The sequence below is a fragment of the Corapipo altera genome, unplaced genomic scaffold (assembly GCF_003945725.1).
Source record: "Corapipo altera isolate COAL_440 unplaced genomic scaffold, ASM394572v1 2b, whole genome shotgun sequence".
Classification (NCBI taxonomy): Eukaryota; Metazoa; Chordata; class Aves; order Passeriformes; family Pipridae; genus Corapipo; species Corapipo altera.
The window spans coordinates 25936802-25955013 of NW_020884874.1; the positions used below are offsets into that span (position 1 = coordinate 25936802).

Consider the following 18212-nt stretch of genomic DNA (forward strand, 5'->3'; position numbering starts at 1 on the left):
GAATGCATAAGATCATAGAAATATTTGGGTTGGAAGGGACCTTTGAAGGTCATCTAGTCCCATCCCCATGCAATGAGTAGGAGCATCTTCAACTAGATCAGGTTTCTCAGAGCTCAGTTCAGTCTGACCTTGAATGTTTCCAGGGATGGGGCAGCCACCATCTCTCTGGGCAATATGTTTCAGTGTTTTACCGCCCTCATTGTAAAAATTTTCTTCCTTATATCTAATTGAAATCAACCCTCTTTTATGTCCTGTCAAACTGCTGTTCTGTTTCAGAAATGAACTTGCAGCTTCTTAAAGTCCCTCTTAAACTGGTTGGTTCAGCTCTTCATTACATCTCCATTTCGTCTTATTGCAGTCTCTCTCAAGAGATTTTCAGGCATGTCTCTTAAGAACCTTTGGAAGGTTATTCTCTCTCATTTATCACAAAATTCCAGTTTTATGGTGGTGGTTTCTCAATGGCAGATGCAATTTGAGTATTAGTAGTAGTGCTAGTGTAGCCAAAAGTTTTGTGCAGCCTGTGTCTCAGAATTGGGAAGCTATAACTGATATTCCCATTTTCCTGTACTGAAAAGGCCATAGTTGACCAAGAGAGAAGTAACTTACAAAGTTGTGACAAATATCTTAGTTTAAGCACATCCTACAGTTAGTTGGTACTCTGTTGAATAAAAAAAGCAGTACCACTAAATGCAAGCATATTTTTATTTAACGTATTTCTTTGAGTTAAAACAAGAATTGCTTATACTGCAAATGCAAAAAGTACAATTTTTTCAGACAGAACTGGCACCTGTTTTCACTATATTTTGTTTCCTTCAAACTCCTGTTACAGATTGATTTTCTCAATACATCTTCTTATAGAACCTGTTTCCTTGGAAAGGTTCTTCAGGATGTTGTGAATGAAGGAATCAGTGCTTGATTTTTTGTTTCATAGCTATACAAAGTTCAGGTACTTCTGTATAAAGTTTCAGGAAGAATAATTTCTAGTGCATGTAACCGATGAATACTTCATTTTGCTCATAGGATGCAATTATTACCTTTCTCTTATGCCCTCCTGTAAATTGATGCCTTTTGGTTATAATTTTACAGATGTTAATTTTAATTAACATACATAACAATGATCACATCTAAGTGTCAAGTCAAACCCCTTATTAAAGGTGGAGGTGCATGTTTGTGAGAATGAGTTGTTTACCTCAGTTCTCACAATGTATAAATATTATTTCAACAATACTATGAATGTTGAGACATAAAAGACTTGGTTTATGGAATGGAACGGTGCTCTATGACACTGTGTCTAAGAAAAGAAAATTTGGCTTTTTTGTCATAGTTAAGACTCTGCAATACCAAATAACTGGTGATAGTAATATTAGGAATAGTACAAAACAAACTCCTTGATTAATACATAGGAAGCTCAAAATGGCTGTAACAGTAGTAAAAAAAGCAGATGTAATGCCATTTTATGTAAGAAGAATGAAGACTCTCTGTGAATAGATTCTTTACATGTTAAACTCATAAAACAGTCTACTTTCCAAAATGCTATAGCAGAAGATCTTACTTCTTCCAACTTAATGAACATATAATGTTTAGGCTCCTTCCATACTGCTTTAGCAAATTTCAGGCTAGTAATATGGGAAATGAAAGTTGTGTATAAATATGCAGAATAAATAGCAGTTGGTTTTATCGAAAGACTCATCCAGCGTTACCATATTCCTAAATTTAAAGGCCTGAATCGTACCCCTTTTCCTTCATCAATATGGTTGTTGTTTAGGGAAGTATTTAGATACAACATACCTTGCCAGTGACCAATACAAAACAAAATCTGTGTGGTGAAAGAAAAGGTTAAGGGATTTAAGATAATTATTCAAAATAAGGGAGTTAAGAAAATAAATAATGGAGCTGTCTCTTTATGATTGTTGTATGCTACATTTTACAGTAAGAGAATACATGGGAGTGGACCTGAAAGAGACCCTACAGGGGTTTATATGCTGTTTGTTACAATTTGCAGGCGTTTCCAGAGTTATGGTTACATTTCTGTTGTTGTATTGCTCCTCATTATCTAACATTCATTGTGCAGTGATAGATTAGTAGCAATTGGTGAATGTCCAGCAGACATTTCTTAACAATAATCAATGAAACCCACAGCAGGTGGCAGTTTGGGGTGCGAGAGCTGTGTTTGGCAAGACCTAAATGGTACTGCTGATTCTTCAGTCTGATATGCATATATCAGTATACAGCATACAGTGCAGCTAAGGTTTGGAGCCATGGGCTTTTGTTGTGGTTTTTTTTGTTTGTTGGGGTTTTTTGTGGTGGTGTTTGTTTGGTTTTTTGTTATGAAATATAGTTACCGAGACAATTTACAGTTGAAAATGAAAGGCAGATGTGCCTGCTTTTTAAAAACCATTGAATTGGACTTCTTGGACAAATAATGTTTGAGCTTCTTTTCCTTGCGTCATAACGGAGATAGAGATAAAAATGTAAAATACACTATAAAATGTTACATTATTGGAAGCCTGATTCGCTAAATATGAAGCAGTTAGTCTTTAATCATCTTTCCTATAACAAGACATCGGTACCTTAATTGTACAGTCAGTTATGTTTGAAAATAGTTCCTTTTTCTTCAGTAAATGCTACGTGGAAAGTCAGCATGGTTTGAAAAATCAGCAAAATAAAGTACTTTTGTAGCAGACAAGTATCATTTTCTACTTCTTTCCTTTTTGTGGATGCCCCTATGAATTAAATACCTTACATAAACATAACTGCAACCCAGATATAGGAAAAGTTAAGTGCTTGGTTATACATTCTTTGAAATAATCAAACTACAATTAGCACATAAAAAAACCCTTGAATGGATAGAAGTAACTATTTACACATAGTCCTTCAGGTTGTAACCTTCATTGCTCTCCTGCTCTGTGGATGGGAAATGGTGCTGCTTTGGAGGGTAAATCCATCCTCCTTGCTGCTTGTTAAAACACGAAGTGCAGAAGATCACACCTGCGATAAGCAGAAAGCCTGCTGAAATGAATCCTGTATAAACTGCTCCTCCTGGTTCATGTTTACTGCTCTCTGGAACGGTCTGGTCCAGAAAATTTGAAATAATTTCTCTTGTGTACCAGGATGTTGGTACTAATCCAGAGATTCCTGCAAGAATGAAGCAGATTCCTCCAGCAAAACAAGCGTGACTTTTGCTGTCACTGTCCCCTCCCAACTTTGTGCATTTCATTCCAACTGTAGTGATGCAGATCCCAAATGCTGATAGGATACAAGACAGTACCATGGTGGTCCGTGCAGCCTGGATGTACACAGGGAGAGAGAGAATGGAGTATTTCAGGGTACAGCTAAACATCCCAGTGCTGTACCATGTGCAGTCCATCCAAAGTCCTTGCATCTGTGTTATAGCTGTTATGATATTTGAGCCAACATCTGCATTTACCTTCCAGTTTGGTAGCAGGGTGGCCGCGATATCTCCAAAAACACCAAACAAAGCCAGAATAAAAGCAAAGAACTGCAGACTTGCTGATGCCATGATGATTATCTGCTGTCACCTTTTGTCTGTCTTTTCTCTCGAGAAAATGAGTGCCAAGCTGTAGCCCTCTGTGTAATAGGGAAGGGGGGGGAGGAGAAGTACGAGGGGGAAAAGGAAAAGAAATCAGCAAACAAAAAACGCTTGCCTTTAAAATCAGAGCTGTCTGAATGAAAATCTGAACGCGACCCTGCAGCAGCTGAGCAGCTGTACACAAGGTACTTGAACAGAAATGATGGCAAATGGACAGTGTTTTAGAATTGCTTGTAAAAAGGAGCTGCTGCCCTTTCATACATGATTGCAAACCATCAAGCAAAACTTATTTTACTGCAGTTGGTTTTGGTAATAGCAGACAGATTGCAGGCTTACTAGATAAATATGCATTGTAAGGGGAACATTAGGAACTTGCAGATTAGAAGTCATTGCGGTAGAAAAACACTGGTAGAAAATATATTATATTCTTCAAGTACCTTATTTGTGTTGATGGCTGTTGTCAGCTCCTGACTGTTGACCATTTTATAGTAATGTATACTGTTATACTCTCTCTTGTGTAAACTGTGGTTAAAGGTAACCCTTTATTCCTGTTACTTAAATATTACCTGTTCAGCTTTTTAATAACTGTTACAAAATTTCTTAGTTTTGAAGGAGAATAAAATTAAATTTAGTTTTTGCAGGATGTTCACAATTTAGTCACGTGACTTTTCTAAACCAATATTTTATTTGCAGTCACTGATTCCCATTCCTTGACTTAGAGCAGCAGTATTTAGCAAGTCATAAGAGTGAATATGATCTGCTTCTGTCTCTAAAACATTTTTTTTTTAATACTGGTATGAAACAACTCATTTGTGGAAGTGAATTTTTTTAATCAGTCTCCTACCTGAAATAATTTGCAAATTTTCCTCGCAGTGGCAGTTTTAAAAATTCATTAAAAAAAACTCCCTGCTATTCTTGCATAAAGAGTCCAGTTTCATTTGACAGATGAGAACATTTTAGGCAGTATGATAACTGTGCACCTGGGAAGATTGAACTTCTGCGGTTACATCAGCTGGACTGTTGGGATAGCAGATGAAGAACACTGGTTTGAAACGTCTGAGAGGAGGATTAGAAGTGGTGCCCTGCCCTGCCTTTTGCGTGGGGCTGTAAAATTGGCAGGTTTTGTCTTTTATCATAAATAAAAAAAGGGCAAACCTCAGTCTGGATTATGCTAAGACATTCTATCTAAATATGAACAATAACATTAAAATTGGTCTTAAGCATTAGAATTTTTTGAAAAACCGTAATAATAGGGAATAAAACTGAAATAAGTGGAACGCAAAGTATCTGTAGCATTGTACTCATTTCAGTTCGTGATACATAAGACAACAAGGTTTTGATCAACATGTCCTATCACTCTTTAGTGCCACTACTTAACTAATTAATATATTTATCCTCCATAAATATAATTATATTTAATATTATTATTCTCTATAATAGTATAATATAATCCTCTAGATCCTCTATACAATATATAATTTATATATTTATACTTTAATTTTTATATTGTACTTATTTCAGGTAATGGTTCAAGGATATGTTAAGTCTGTCCAGCATATATATATTAAAAATACTTATAGTTAAGGTGAGAATATTAACAGCTACTCATTTTTAAAATCTTACTTCAAAGAACTGCCTATTTCCAAATCCCTCCACTTTGTTCAGATGTGAAGAGGTGCTGTGGCAAATGCATATTATTTGCTGTACAGGCCCATGGAAGAGATGGCTTAACTTCCTTTTACAGAAGGAACTGACATGTCTGGGTAGCTCAAAACTCATTCAAAAGCATATTCTGGAACAGCTAATTAGGGTCTTGAGTCAGCCTTTTTCATTGCTTCCCTTTTAAAATTTCAGTATATACAAACATGCAAGCATAAATGCAAAACACTGCAAATGGTAGCCATACATTACATTTAATTGTATGAACCAAGTTAAAGGCATGATAAATTCAAGTATAAACACTACAGTTGTAATTAAAAATACAGTCATGTTTCATTCCTGTTTGTGTAGGACTTACTGCTGGATGTGAGGTCTGAGATGTTTTCTTCACTGTAGATGTCGTGGAAAATGCAGTTTCTCTTGAATGGAACTATCCCTTCTCATATAAAACTGCATTGGCATGTATTAACAAAATTTCTTGGAATGTTTTTTTTTTTTCTGTTCTCTACAGCAAGTGCATTACTGCTGTTTGTTCTCTCTCTTAGTTCCATCTACCCGAGAATAAAGGAGTACTTTGTTTAATGAGTTTTGTTTGAAAAACATTCAGTAAGGGAAAGCAAAGAGATTATGGAATAAAACAGACAGAGGCCCTTAGTCCTAAATACATAATGATGTTCAGGTTCTGTGATGAAAAGTGTGAACAGTGATTAAACAAAGTAAAATCTTGAGAATCCAGAAACTGTAGACTTATAGAGTGGGGGAGGAAATCATTTAGGTTGCACTGAGAGCCAAAGAGTTTTGTTGTTTGTCAGTTTGTTTTTTTTCATCACAGATAATCTTATTAAAAGTTTAAATTTCCTAGAAAAAAACTGTGCAATTTATTTTAATTTTTAATTGGAACAGCAGGGCATTTTTCTTCAACTACAGGCTTTATTTATCTGTTCCTGATAGCTTTAGCCTTCTGTAGGTCATCTTATAACTTGTTACCTTTGTATGAGGCTGTATAAAAGAATGAGGGAATAAAGCTACTAATAAAGGTTATACGGTAACTGCAGCACATTGGAGAAGTGGGCTTGACAAGTTGGTGTGCAAAATCAAGAAGTTAGGAGAAAAGTCTTGCTCGTTGCAGCAATGATACACCCATAGGTTCTTTACCTGACTTCTGGTTTCCTGTGATTCTCTTTGTGAGCCCAGTGTGAATGGAGTTATTACAAAGCTGTTCTTATCAGAAATTATTGCTATTAGTGAGTGGCGTAGTTACTTTGTGCTGGAAGTGAACCAAAAGTAAACTCTCGTACAGGAACAAGTTTGCTCTGAGATGCACATGTCTGGTGTTAGACCTAATATTTGTCTGTAGTAGATAGATAAAAAGCTGCTGTAGAACACTTGGTTTGTGAAAGTGCTGGCTTAGAACTATCTCAGTAGGATCTCAAGCAGTCTGTTTTAATGAATTTGTAATATATTCTGCTTAGGTTTCAGTTCCCTATCAGTAAACTGCAGCCTGAGGAAAGGTTATGTGGGTTTGATTTTAATATAGCCCTGTCCCAAGATACATGTACTGCCCATTATGAGACCTTTATTGTCAACAATTAGTAAAAACTGTCTCACTTGAGTTTATTCTGATTTAAAGTGTTGGTTTCATTAGCAAGGCAGCAGACTTGCCTGGATTAAATTGTACTCTGTCATGTGTTCCTCCCACCCTACCAGAACATAAACCTTTATTGTACAGATACACTAAAACAGTAAGGGATGAATAATTGCTGTACTATTGACAGTTCAGGATAGATCAGTTGAATGATTTTCATATTCATTAATTTGTAAGATTTGAGTGCTATTTTGTAAATATTTTTAACATACTTGGTGGGGTGAAAAGTGTTATTCATAAAATTGTCATCAAATTGACTTGTGTATTTTAAGTACTCTTGTGTACTTTATTTGCTTTCATAATTCTGCTCTTTCTTTTATGCATATTAAAAAGGTTAAGGAAAAATAGCATGTATAATTTTAAAGGAGTGACCAATTACAAGTGAAAAGTTTTCCCCTGTATCTGTTGCTATAGTAACCAGGCAGCTTTCCTGGGGTCCAAAGAAAACAGCGTCTATAATGGAACTGAGAAGTGCTGTGTTTTGTTTCAGAATCAGAAATTATTACCCACTGTCCTTGAGATTGCAAATTGAACTGTTTGGCTCTGAAGTGGTACACTGCATCTAGATTGTGTTCTTTTCTCCTTCAGAAATTTTTATTAAAGACACAGTTCTAACTCCCAAAGAGCCCTCATTTCTCATGAGCAGTTCTGCAAAACTGAGGTGACTAGGAGATGCCACAGGGTCTCTGGTTGTTTTCTTTCTTACCCCTAATTTTGTGCGGGAAATACCTAGATTTATTTCTTGACAATACACAAATGCATGTGTAAATAAGCCCTTAGTACATGTGAAGTATGTATTTTCTCTGTTCAAAAAGATTAACTTTTCCTACACTTAGTGTGAACACAAGTTTTTTCTGTATTCCTATGGTCTTCCTCATAGGTAACAGCAACCTGTGGCAAAGGCAGAAGCTATGAATACTTGAAAATTAAAAATCTACTTTGGAAAATACATGTATGTGCATTTCACTGCAGATTCCATATGTCAAGTTTTCTTTGTCACCTGATTTTTAAATAAGTTCTTGTGCTTCACATTTTAGTAATTTTAAGTGTTTTTTCTGCCTTATTCTTAACTCTAGCTCTCAGGAAAGGTGGACAAGTAGAGAAAAAACATTCAGTAACATAAACTTGAGATCAGTAGTGCTAATGCTGGAAACTTGCTCTGTTTCTTTTTTTTTTCATCAGCACCATTAATTGGTATTTTCTTTCCTTTCTCTAGCCAGTGTTTTTCTTCAGCTTTGTAAGTTCTGTCTACACAAAAAACCTAATGTTGTTTGGATTTTATGATTCTGTTGAAATATAGTACTTTGTGCGTTGAAGCAGTTGTACTGGGTAGATGTACTTGACAGCTGAGCTGTTCCCACTGAAAGAACAAATTGGATGGATAATACCTTTGTGTCAGAAGAATATGTCCACATCAGAGGTTGCTATGAGCAGTTATGGTTGAAGCAGTAGGTAAAACCTTTCAAGTACCCTCGTGATCTGGGCTATATCAATTGGTACACTGAGTGTGTGCTTGGAGCAGCAGCTGTTCTTTAGCCTGTGTGTGTCTCTTATTTCAATCAGAACTAGCACATCTTCAGTTCAGTGCCAATTGAACATCATCTGTTCAGATTCTATGAATCTGTTCTATGAATGCCAAGATTGGTTGTCAGACCTTTTAAAAAAATGAACGATTGTCCATCATATTAGCAGACTCTTTTAATAAGAGACTGAATATCTTTTAAAATCCCGTACTTAAAAATTTTTAGTCATTCAATACCAGTATTTGTACAAATTGTACAAATTTTCAGTGTGCTCTTCCACAGAATGTTTTCCTTTTTATTGTTGTTAATATTTAGTTTGGAAGACAAACTTCTTTATTCATTACTGTGCAGAACTGGATTTTTAGCCCAGCTTCTGTTTTTTAATACAGAAGTCTGAATTCAGGGCATTTCTATATAATACAGTGTCTCTGTAGTTGCATCTCATATAGATATATACACATAAAACCCATAAAATGTGCACATATAACCTCAGTCTCTTTTCAGACACAGGGAAAGTGACTGTTCTGTCAGCCAAGCTGATTTTAGAACTATAAAAGAATATATACAAGCTTACCTGTGTGGAATCATTCAAACCTAACTTTGGATTAAGTGTGATACACAGTTTAAATACAGAGTTGTGTGGTCACTTAAGATGAGTGCAAACTTATTTCTACCTACCATTCCTTTAAATAGGCTAGCATTTTAATAGTATGTTGAAAAGTAATTCCTTGGCTTACATTTTAGAAAAACCCTAGAGCAACAGAAAACATACAGGGAATGAGTTTGATTTCTAATTATAATACCAATTTTCTCCAGCTGCCCTTCAGCCTGTATATCAAATATTGTCTAATTTGTGTATTATGTCAGGATTGTCTTGTGGAAGGATCTGAAGACAGAAGTGCTAATTACTTTCCAGATTATATGGAAGTTGCTTTAGATGGAGGAAGTGCCTTGGGGAAAAAAGAACCAAGTACTAATGGCATTTGAACTAATTGGAAATATGTAGATAACTAAGACTAAAATTACATAAGGCCTTGAAAGCTAAATCTTTATATCTTTATATTCAATACTACGACACTGGTCACTGCACAGCTGTGTTACCTGTCTCAATAATGTCTTCCTATCTTGTGCCTGTTTTCTGATGTCTGACCAGTTAACTGAGAAGTAATGTGTACCAAAGGAATATGTGTACTCAACTTTATCTTTCTTTTCCATATAGGTGGATGTGGCTGTGGTGCATTTCACTCCATTGGTGCAACCAAAGATACAGCAGCCGTTTGAGCTAGTAGAAAAAGTGGTTCGAAGTGCTTTCCAGTTTAGAAGAAAATACTGTTTCCGTGGACTTGAGTAAGGATTTTTAATGAAAAATTCTCAGATAATGTCTTTGTAAATGCATCGGCTACTAAATCAGTTAACTGTGCATTTGATTTTATTCCTCCCGTTTTACATTTGTCATTATAGTTCATTAGATCTTTCCATTTCAGAATTTCTGGAGACAAATTTGGAGATTAATATCTTTCTGATGTAATTATATAATAATTACTTGGCATTTTTGTTAGTGCAGTTGTTGTTAAAATCACTAGAATAAATTGGTCATCTTTTCAATATTTTGTCTGTCTCAGAAATGAAAACAACCCAGCCCAACCACAAAAATTACTGCATGATTAAGTTAAAAACCAAAAGTATCAAAATTCAGAATCAAAGATGGCAGTGTGAGGAGGTTTTGATGGAAGTTTGAAGAGAACATCATCTGTAGCAAATTTTACTTATTTGGGGATAATGTCAAAAGGTCAAATGCTTGTTTCTGTGCTTGCCCTTTTATTGAACTCTTACTGGCTCTTTTAAAATCCCCATGTCTTACTGAGGAAATTTACTAGGTTCTCTAATGTGAGAAACCTGCAGTCTCTTCACCAGAGGTCCTGTTAAAACTCCAACATAGCCACGTGTCTGACTTGGTATGGGCAAAACCCAGCACTCTGCACTGTAGAATTTGTGACAGATGCTGTTAGGACTAGAAGGATGCTCCTGCAGCTTGGGCTAGCTGGGTTTGTTGGGCATAGTTTTGGTGTGATTCAGTCTAGAATTAGAGTGGATGCCACCTTACTGAACTACAAGCCTTATATGTCACTATTTTGAAGGTGAACAAAGAATTTTGCCTCTAGTTTTGGTTTGATTTTTTTTCTCGAGGCCGTGAATGCCACTGATGTCTGGGATGCAGACATTGGATCTAAAATGAGTACTGATTTGCCTGTGTTAAGGTTTGAGTATGCATTTGGAGATGTTTAGAAAAAGAAGTATCCAAAGTCTAGATTGATTTGTATTTGATTTACAGGGTGGTGGTGGCTTTCTTTTTTTGTTCTTTTTTTTTGTGTGTGAAAGAATGTTTCAGTGACAGTGTAAGCAGAAGGCGTGTGCAATCAGCCTATCTATGTTACATACAATATTTTTACCAAAGCTGAAGAAAAAAGCAACCCAACTATTGTGTAATCTCAAATTGCTAATAACTGCTTTACATTCTTTTGAGGCAAGGAGGGGGAATCTGAACTTTTGGACGTCACGTATTCCCTAGCAGCTTATCATACTTTAGCCCTAGTATGCAGCTAAGAAACACAATCCTCTTACTCTTTAGCTGACCTGAAAAAAAAAGCAAATTTTAGTGTACAATAAAGCTAAGTTCATTTTAAGGTTATCTATCACATATAGTGTATAAAAACAAGGTATAGAATCAGTTCACATTTGTCTGCAAATTCTGGCTCCAGGTATGTCTTTTAACTACCCAATCAAAGAATTACTTGAGGGGTATTGAAATAAGGATCGATCCATTTTTAACCTTGCTGACTTGGATGCTGAACTAATGGGTTATACAGAGCTTTTTGATTAGTTTGTCTAGCCAACCTGCAAAACACATCTGGCATATGAGAGTGTTACTGTATTAGATACACAACATTTTTAGATATTATATATGTATCATAGGTACAGCTTGAAAATTGAGACACACACATAAACCATGCCTTTCTATAAAGAATGACAGAGCTGAACCCAAAATTTAGGACTTCTGCCATATTCTCCAGGTTCTAAATATTAAAAATTGTATGGTTAATTAAATAGTCTTCTCATACTTCTTTGCCTTTTTTTCCTGGCATTAGAATTATGATATTAATGACAAGTGATAACAAATATCTTTCCCATTGGAATGAAATGGTCTGAAAGAAAGTCATACGGTTTGGATCTGATTTGTTTTGCACAGTTTAATCTGTTGTTGCTTTCTAAATATGAGACTAATTCTAAGAAGCTTCTGTGCTTGTATCCATACTCAAAGCTCTTTTTAATGTTAGCAAACAGGACCACACATGCATGGGTTTAATATATTTATGTATGTGCTTTTCTATGGTGTCATAATTTGCATTTGCAGAAAAAGGACCTTCATATGTTTCCATTTGCTTAGATAATGAGTTATATTAAGAGTGCCAGAGCTAAAATAACGACATAGCTAATAGTAAACCTATATTAAGTAAATTCCGTGTTACTCTTAAGGGAAAATTAATTGTCTGTCTGAACTGTTTGAATTTGGTTTTTTTTCTCCCCGCACCTTCTAGGACCTTGTTTCCTGAAAGTGGACGTTTGAAAAGAACAGAACAGCTGATGATGACAGCAAATGTTGATCCAACTTTGCGTCCTTTTCAGCTCTCCATGTCCCAGTTTAGAAATCTGTGCAATACATACAGGAAAATGTGTGATGAAGACTCAAGCCTTTTTGTGTTCGACTATAGAGAAGAACTAAAGCAAAAGAAGACAAGGAATTTACTTAAAAGTACTAGTCAGCCTGAACAGACTGAAGAGGAAGATCAGTTGTAACAGTTGTAATTGCAGCAGACTGATTTTTTTATTAGTTTTAACTCCTTGATCTAGAGGTGTTGATTCAGTAAAAGGAGGCTTCTGTATTCCTACAGCTGTGTGGGTATGGAAGAACTGCTTTTGAGAAAGTGGTAAAGAGAGAGGGTAGCTCTCTCTATTCCATTCAGCTGCAGACAAAAGGGAAAAGAGAGTCCAGGTTATTTTTACTTCAGGGGAATTACTAGAACACATACCAGGAAACAAGGTATGTTGTGAGACAGGTAATTAAGTTGTGATACTTCTGAAATAATTGAGTTTTTCATGAATGAAAGTGCATTACTGAAATGTAAGAAAAAATACTTTTCATACTTCAGCATGTAAGATGGTGTTTGGGTTTTTGTGCTTTTGTATCCTGGAACATCCTACTGTACAGAGTAATCTAAAAAATAGAAGCCAAGGCTTTTATAAATACGCTCAAGTGACTGGCTTATGGGAGGATAAAGTGCGCCAATTGCCTCAAGGTCTGCTAATACTCTTCTCATTTATGCAGAAGCAAAGAATTTGGTATTTAAAGCTCCAACTAGAGAAAAGCAGCACGATAAAAAGAAGAAAACATGGCTAAGTACAATACTTATTTGTCTTTTACTGTACAGATTGGTAGAGAAAATAAAAAATACAGTCAAATAAAAGATTACAGGCCAAGCTTTGTTTTTGTATTTACACATATATATAAAGTATAAACAGCATTGAAACATACAAAATGAAACTTCTGCACTGTTGTGCACTAAAACACATTAAAATAACTTAATTCTGCTTTAAATAAAGCAAACATGAAAACCAAAGAAATAAAATGCCCAAGGTATTGAAAAATTAATTTTGCAATGCTACTTTCCATTGTAAAGCCCTCTGCCACTCACTAGCACCTCTTCCACGTTACTTAAAATACTAATGAGGCCATCCCCAAGAACACTACATCATCTTAATAACTGCTTGAAAGGGATGAACTAATTTACAGACCTTGGCCAACTTAATCTATTTTTGATCTACAATAAATTAAAATAACTTAAGAATCCTTTACAGCTGTTTTTGTGGAAAAATGTATTAGTGCACAAAATCAGATAGTAGTTTTCCTGCAGCTTCCATGAATTTACTAGTTTTAAAACAAAATGTTTGTTGAATTTTATGTGGACTTCAAATGAATGTTTTAAATAATCTGCTTAGAAAGCTAGGATTTTCCATGCCTCTCCACAGCTTCATAAAAACAATCTTCATTAACTACAGATGTTAAACTCTGAACACTAAATTCTCTCTCTAAAATAGAGTTCAGATCCAGGTTTGCAGCATCAGAGTGACTGTCAAGGGACTGGTGACGTTCTTGCATTGCCATTAACGTTCCTCTATTACGCTTTGTGCTATTTACTTTTCTCTTCACTGGGCAGAAATGGCCACGCACAAGCTTTGGATGCTGTCCTATCTCAAAGCCATCTCCCTCATTTTCAGCAGCCTGATCCCGTTCAGGGTCAGTACTGGGTTCCTCTGAAATCTTCAGCCGCTGAAACTGTATTTCAATGTCTTTTGTAGGACTGCCCTTCTTCAGGCTCTGATAATCCTCCTCCTCCTCATCATCACTGAGAATATCAGATTCTTTGACAAGAACATTAGAAAAGTCGGATGCACAGCTCTCTACATGTTTATTGGGAGATGAGTTTTTGGGCTCTTGTATGTTCTCAGAAGTGTGGCAGCTGCTGCTCTGAGTACTGCTGCTCAGGCTGCACTCATCAGAGTCCTGGAAGGTACCTTTCCCCGGGTCACCATTCCACTCACTACTGGATGAATTCTTCAATACCTTCAAGGACCTTGTGGAAGCTGTGCAGAGGAAAAATGCAGATTTATTTTTTTCACCAAAACATCAGCTGGTTACACCTTCTACCTCAGTAGCCCACTTATGATTACAGTGTACGTAGTCTCATTTGATAATCATTCCAAGTCAGATGTGCCAGCACTCTGATACAGACAGTGTGATCCCATGCTGCAGTTTTCATTACAACTACCCCAGAGCTATGTGCTTGCCTTCCTGTGTAATACGTAAAAAATCCTCCACAAATTGTAGTCATAAATTACACACTTCTGCAGGAAGGAAATACTGATTCAGGCACCTCAAGCACTGGGGGGTCTGAATGTAGGCAGAAGTTGAACTTTTCCAGATCCTGCGGCATTAAGGGGATTTTACAGAGGACTGATCAGAAAGACAACTTGAAGTACTAGTAGGTGCTCATTTAACTAAAGCCTATACTTAATTAGAATATCTGGTGGGATGCAGATTTAGTGCACTGAAAGAAGCAAGACCTCTGCCTTTTTCAGGTTGTTTTAGCTATAAATGGTATGAGGGCAGAGTTACTAAAGGGAAAGAACAGAGGAAAGAACGCTAATACCATGCCAAAGGGAGCCTGTTCCTTCCCAGCAAAATTAATTTGGGCCTTATTAAGTCTTCCCTGAAGAGAGCTAATGACAGATCACAGTGTGGGGAGGGGGGATAGCAAACTTGCTTATCTCAATCTAGCCCTTGTCACGCACTGAGTGGTGGAGAAACTACCTCCTCCCCAGCCTAAATAAAGCCATGGGATTTGCAGGTCTGACACACGGCACTCTACAGTCATGGTAATAATTGCAAACCTTCTGCCAGCACTGAAGTCCAGACTATTTTTCACTTTGAGAAGGTGTTTCTTACCCAATTTGGCTGTTGCAGGTACACGATTTTTGAGTGGGACAAGGCGATCTTTACAAGTTTTCTCCAGCGGTAGTTCACATTTTATGTGACGTCTGAAATTCTCCCGCAAAATAGAACGGATCACCTTCACAATGTTACTTTTGTTCTCAGAATCACTGCAAGTTTAAAAAAACAGAGAACTTAATTTTCCCCTCTGAAATAAGACACTGGGATAAAATCTAGTCCTTCCTTTCTGCTGATGTACTTTAGTGCAGTGGGTTTTTTAATAGCTTATATTAGTGGGCTTGCAGCTATCACAAAATCATAGAATGTTTTGGGTTGAAAAGGACCTCAAAGATCATCTAATTCCAACTCTCCTGACACGTGCAGGGATATCTTGACGTGTTGTTAGGCATTTCACATACCTTGTGTTTTGAGATCTTGGTTACTTCCTCTTAGAAAACAAGTTGACAGGTAAATTCTGTACCAAGGAATCACCACCTTAAGTAGTTCTTTATAAGAAAGTAATTTCTGCTAACCGAGAGTCTGATCAAATCAATTACTTTGCCCATACCATACTGGAACTTATGCTCATATATGTGCACAGATTTCTGATGTTGGATCACTGCACCAATTCACTCCCTTTTGAATTTGTTATACTTTATGCAGTTAAACACTGATGTAGTGTCTGGCTTCAAAGAGTGAGTGCTGCATCAAAACTGCTGATGAAAAGGTGACATGGGGAAAAACCTTTTTTTAATTCCGTTAATGTGATTTGTGAAATACAATCTCCACGTAAAGCTTACCTGCTGCACAACTGAAAAATTGTTTCTGGCCTGCCTTCTAGTTCTGACTTGGTGTGAATCAGTTCCCAGATACAGCTGTTCTCTGTTCCTGTGCATGGAAGGAAATATTACTTGTGTATATACTTCACAAAGCCTTTGGCAGTAGAAAGACCAAGCTCTTCACTCCTAAAGGCAGTGTAAACATAGCCATGTGTGTATCCCCAGAATATCTCACCCAAGATGGAATGCAACAAAAAGTCCCCTGAGTGCTCCTGTTGGGGCAGCCTAGCACTGCCTTTGATAACTTCCCTCTTGAAGACTTGCTTTCCCCCATTCTTCCTGCTTCTCCATGCCTTCCAGCCTTAGAATGCCTTCACCCAGGTGTGCAAAGCATTTATTTGTTTAAAGAACTTGTGACACTTTATAGAATGTGCAGGAATGGATAGGAGCATAAAGATCAACTTGAAAATAAGAACATGGGCCTCTACTACCACAAATTACAGTAAACTTTCCCCTGTTTGGAAAAACATGAGGATCAGCGCACACACAGCATCAGGGTGTCACCAGGATGTCAACTATGGTAAATCACCTTCCCATTATTGGGGATTTCTATTTTGTCATTCCTTCGCATCTTCCTGAACTCATGGAAGAAATCAACATAGCAAACTAAGAAAGTCTGTAAATGTTTCAAGCCTGTACCCCCTGACTGCAGAGACAACAGTGCATAGTATTTTCTCTACACCTGCCTGTTCCCAGAGGCTCCAGAAAGACATATGGAAGAAGCAGTATTAAAGAATCCCAGAAAAGCATTTAATACTTAAGTATTTAGAGCAGGAGAGTTACCTGCTGTGTTCCCCAGTCGAACTTGAAGAGCAGATAAAGGAATCAGCCAACGAAATTTAAATGGATCCAAGTCCCCATAATTATGTGCAGCACGAACATTAGTAGGCTGCAAAAAGAAAAACAACAAGGATATTTCTAAGAAGTAGGAGAAAAAAAGTAGTGGTGTTTTGTGTTACTCTTAAAAGGCCTGCCTCTGAAGAGAAACTAAATTCATTACACTTTCCTTCAGTCCCCTAAATATGTGCTTGTAAGTGTAGTTGAAATGGTGATAGACACAACCTTTGAAATTTATAATTGCTTCAACTTTTAAACCCATTTGATTTTAATGGATAAAAATAATATTTTGCATATAAATACTACTAGGGAACAAGTTTCCCATGAAAGAACGTGCAGACTGTTGATCAACAGACTACATTAATCATGTAGCTGCTGCTCCTGCTTTTAGAGCCCCTCCATCTGTTACAATAAGCATGGCGCAGTACATCACTGTTGGTACTTGGGATGTACAACTTGCTACCTGGCTTCAGCAGTCCAGGTTTGTAAGTGAGGACAGAGAAGGTTATGTTTATAATGTCCCTTTTCCTTTCCTTCCAGGATGATCGAGGGTCTATAAAACCAAGATCTTTCGTCTACACACTGTGTTAAGGTAGACCATCATAAATGCCATCTCTAAGAATTAATGATTTCTACATGGCAGTGTTTCATATTCCACCTGACAAAACTAACATGGGGCTCACATAGAGAAGATGCTGCTGCTTACTAAATTAAAAAAAAAAATATTTATTGCTACATAGATACTGAGCACTTCTTGTAGCTGGGATAGCCAGAATTCCAGCCTAGTAGTGAGGGAAGGTGATGTTTCACCTGAGCGTCTTCACCTTCAACACCAGTATCTCACATCGCAGTAGTATCATAAACACCCACCACCTACATTGATACCAGACTTACCATTTTCTTTTTAAGTTTGTAGTTCTCCTTATACACCAGTATAACAGCTCTCTTAAAAACTAAAAAGATTAAAAAAAAAAAAGGAAGACTGTTAGTATTTTCATTGAATTATTACACCTATAACTATCTTGGAGAAGCTGATTATTGTAGTCATGGGAATGTGAGGGATGAGATAAGCAAACATTGAAAAGGACTTGCCCTGTGTTAAGATGACAATTGGTTTTTCATCCTACACTTTCATGCAATGGCAGTATTTTTTCCTCACATTTTGTTCCAAACATTTAGGATGAATCAATTCTGTACATTTATTCTGAAACTACCAGCAAACTATCTCCTGTAAATCTTCACATAAACAAATACAGTAGATTTAGATTACACAGAAAGTTGTCTTCTGTAATCAGTGGACACTTTCAAGTGTAGTGAGGGGCCTATACCAAGAGAGCGCTGTGAAAAAGGACACTAAGTCTGGTCTTCCTGCAGTTCAACATTGGATTAATTGGAAACTCAGACATCTCAATTCCTACTTTCCTTCTGCAGGAGTTTTCTGGCTTCCACAACATCCAAGCGGAGTGTCTCACTAATTTTATCTATCTTTCAGCCTTCAGGGAGATGGACATGTTTGTAAGGAGGAACAGAAACATGGGGACATTGAAGTTGCAGGAGAACTGAGGGATGGCCGTTCAGGGCAGTGCTGGATCCCAGGCTGGACTCTAGGGCA

The 18212-nt window shown here is 36.8% G+C and overlaps 3 protein-coding genes across 16 annotated transcripts in view; 1 reads left to right on the forward strand and 2 right to left on the reverse strand.

Annotated features, from left to right (window-relative positions):
- TFB1M (transcription factor B1, mitochondrial) overlaps positions 1 to 12900 on the forward strand; it is a 27027-nt gene extending 14127 nt beyond the window's left edge. For all 5 annotated transcript variants that reach the window (XM_027631113.1, XM_027631136.1, XM_027631144.1 and 2 more), the window contains 2 exons: positions 9597 to 9724; positions 11974 to 12900. In XM_027631113.1, the coding sequence (XP_027486914.1) occupies positions 9597 to 9724; positions 11974 to 12232 (387 nt within the window). In that variant the 3' untranslated portion in view covers positions 12233 to 12900. The remainder of the gene's footprint in view (positions 1 to 9596; positions 9725 to 11973) is intronic.
- On the reverse strand, positions 614 to 6317 carry CLDN20 (claudin 20). Its single transcript, XM_027631155.1, has 2 exons — positions 5568 to 6317; positions 614 to 3588 (listed from the first exon to the last, which is right to left on the reverse strand). Exon 2 carries the CDS (start codon positions 3518 to 3520, stop codon positions 2861 to 2863), a length of 660 nt encoding a protein of 219 aa, XP_027486956.1. The 5' UTR covers positions 3521 to 3588; positions 5568 to 6317; the 3' UTR covers positions 614 to 2860.
- TIAM2 (T cell lymphoma invasion and metastasis 2) overlaps positions 12733 to 18212 on the reverse strand; it is a 188006-nt gene continuing 182526 nt past the window's right edge. For all 10 annotated transcript variants that reach the window (XM_027631056.1, XM_027631065.1, XM_027631097.1 and 7 more), the window contains 5 exons: positions 17495 to 17553; positions 16547 to 16652; positions 15725 to 15812; positions 14940 to 15094; positions 12733 to 14077 (listed from right to left, as the gene is read on the reverse strand). In XM_027631056.1, coding sequence (XP_027486857.1) covers positions 13437 to 14077; positions 14940 to 15094; positions 15725 to 15812; positions 16547 to 16652; positions 17495 to 17553 — 1049 coding nt within the window. In that variant the 3' untranslated portion in view covers positions 12733 to 13436. The remainder of the gene's footprint in view (positions 14078 to 14939; positions 15095 to 15724; positions 15813 to 16546; positions 16653 to 17494; positions 17554 to 18212) is intronic.

Excerpts from the sequence above, each read along its gene's own strand:
- CLDN20 (XM_027631155.1), bottom strand. The coding sequence starts at position 3,520 with ATGGCATCAGCAAGTCTGCAGTTCTTTGCTTTTATTCTGGCTTTGTTT.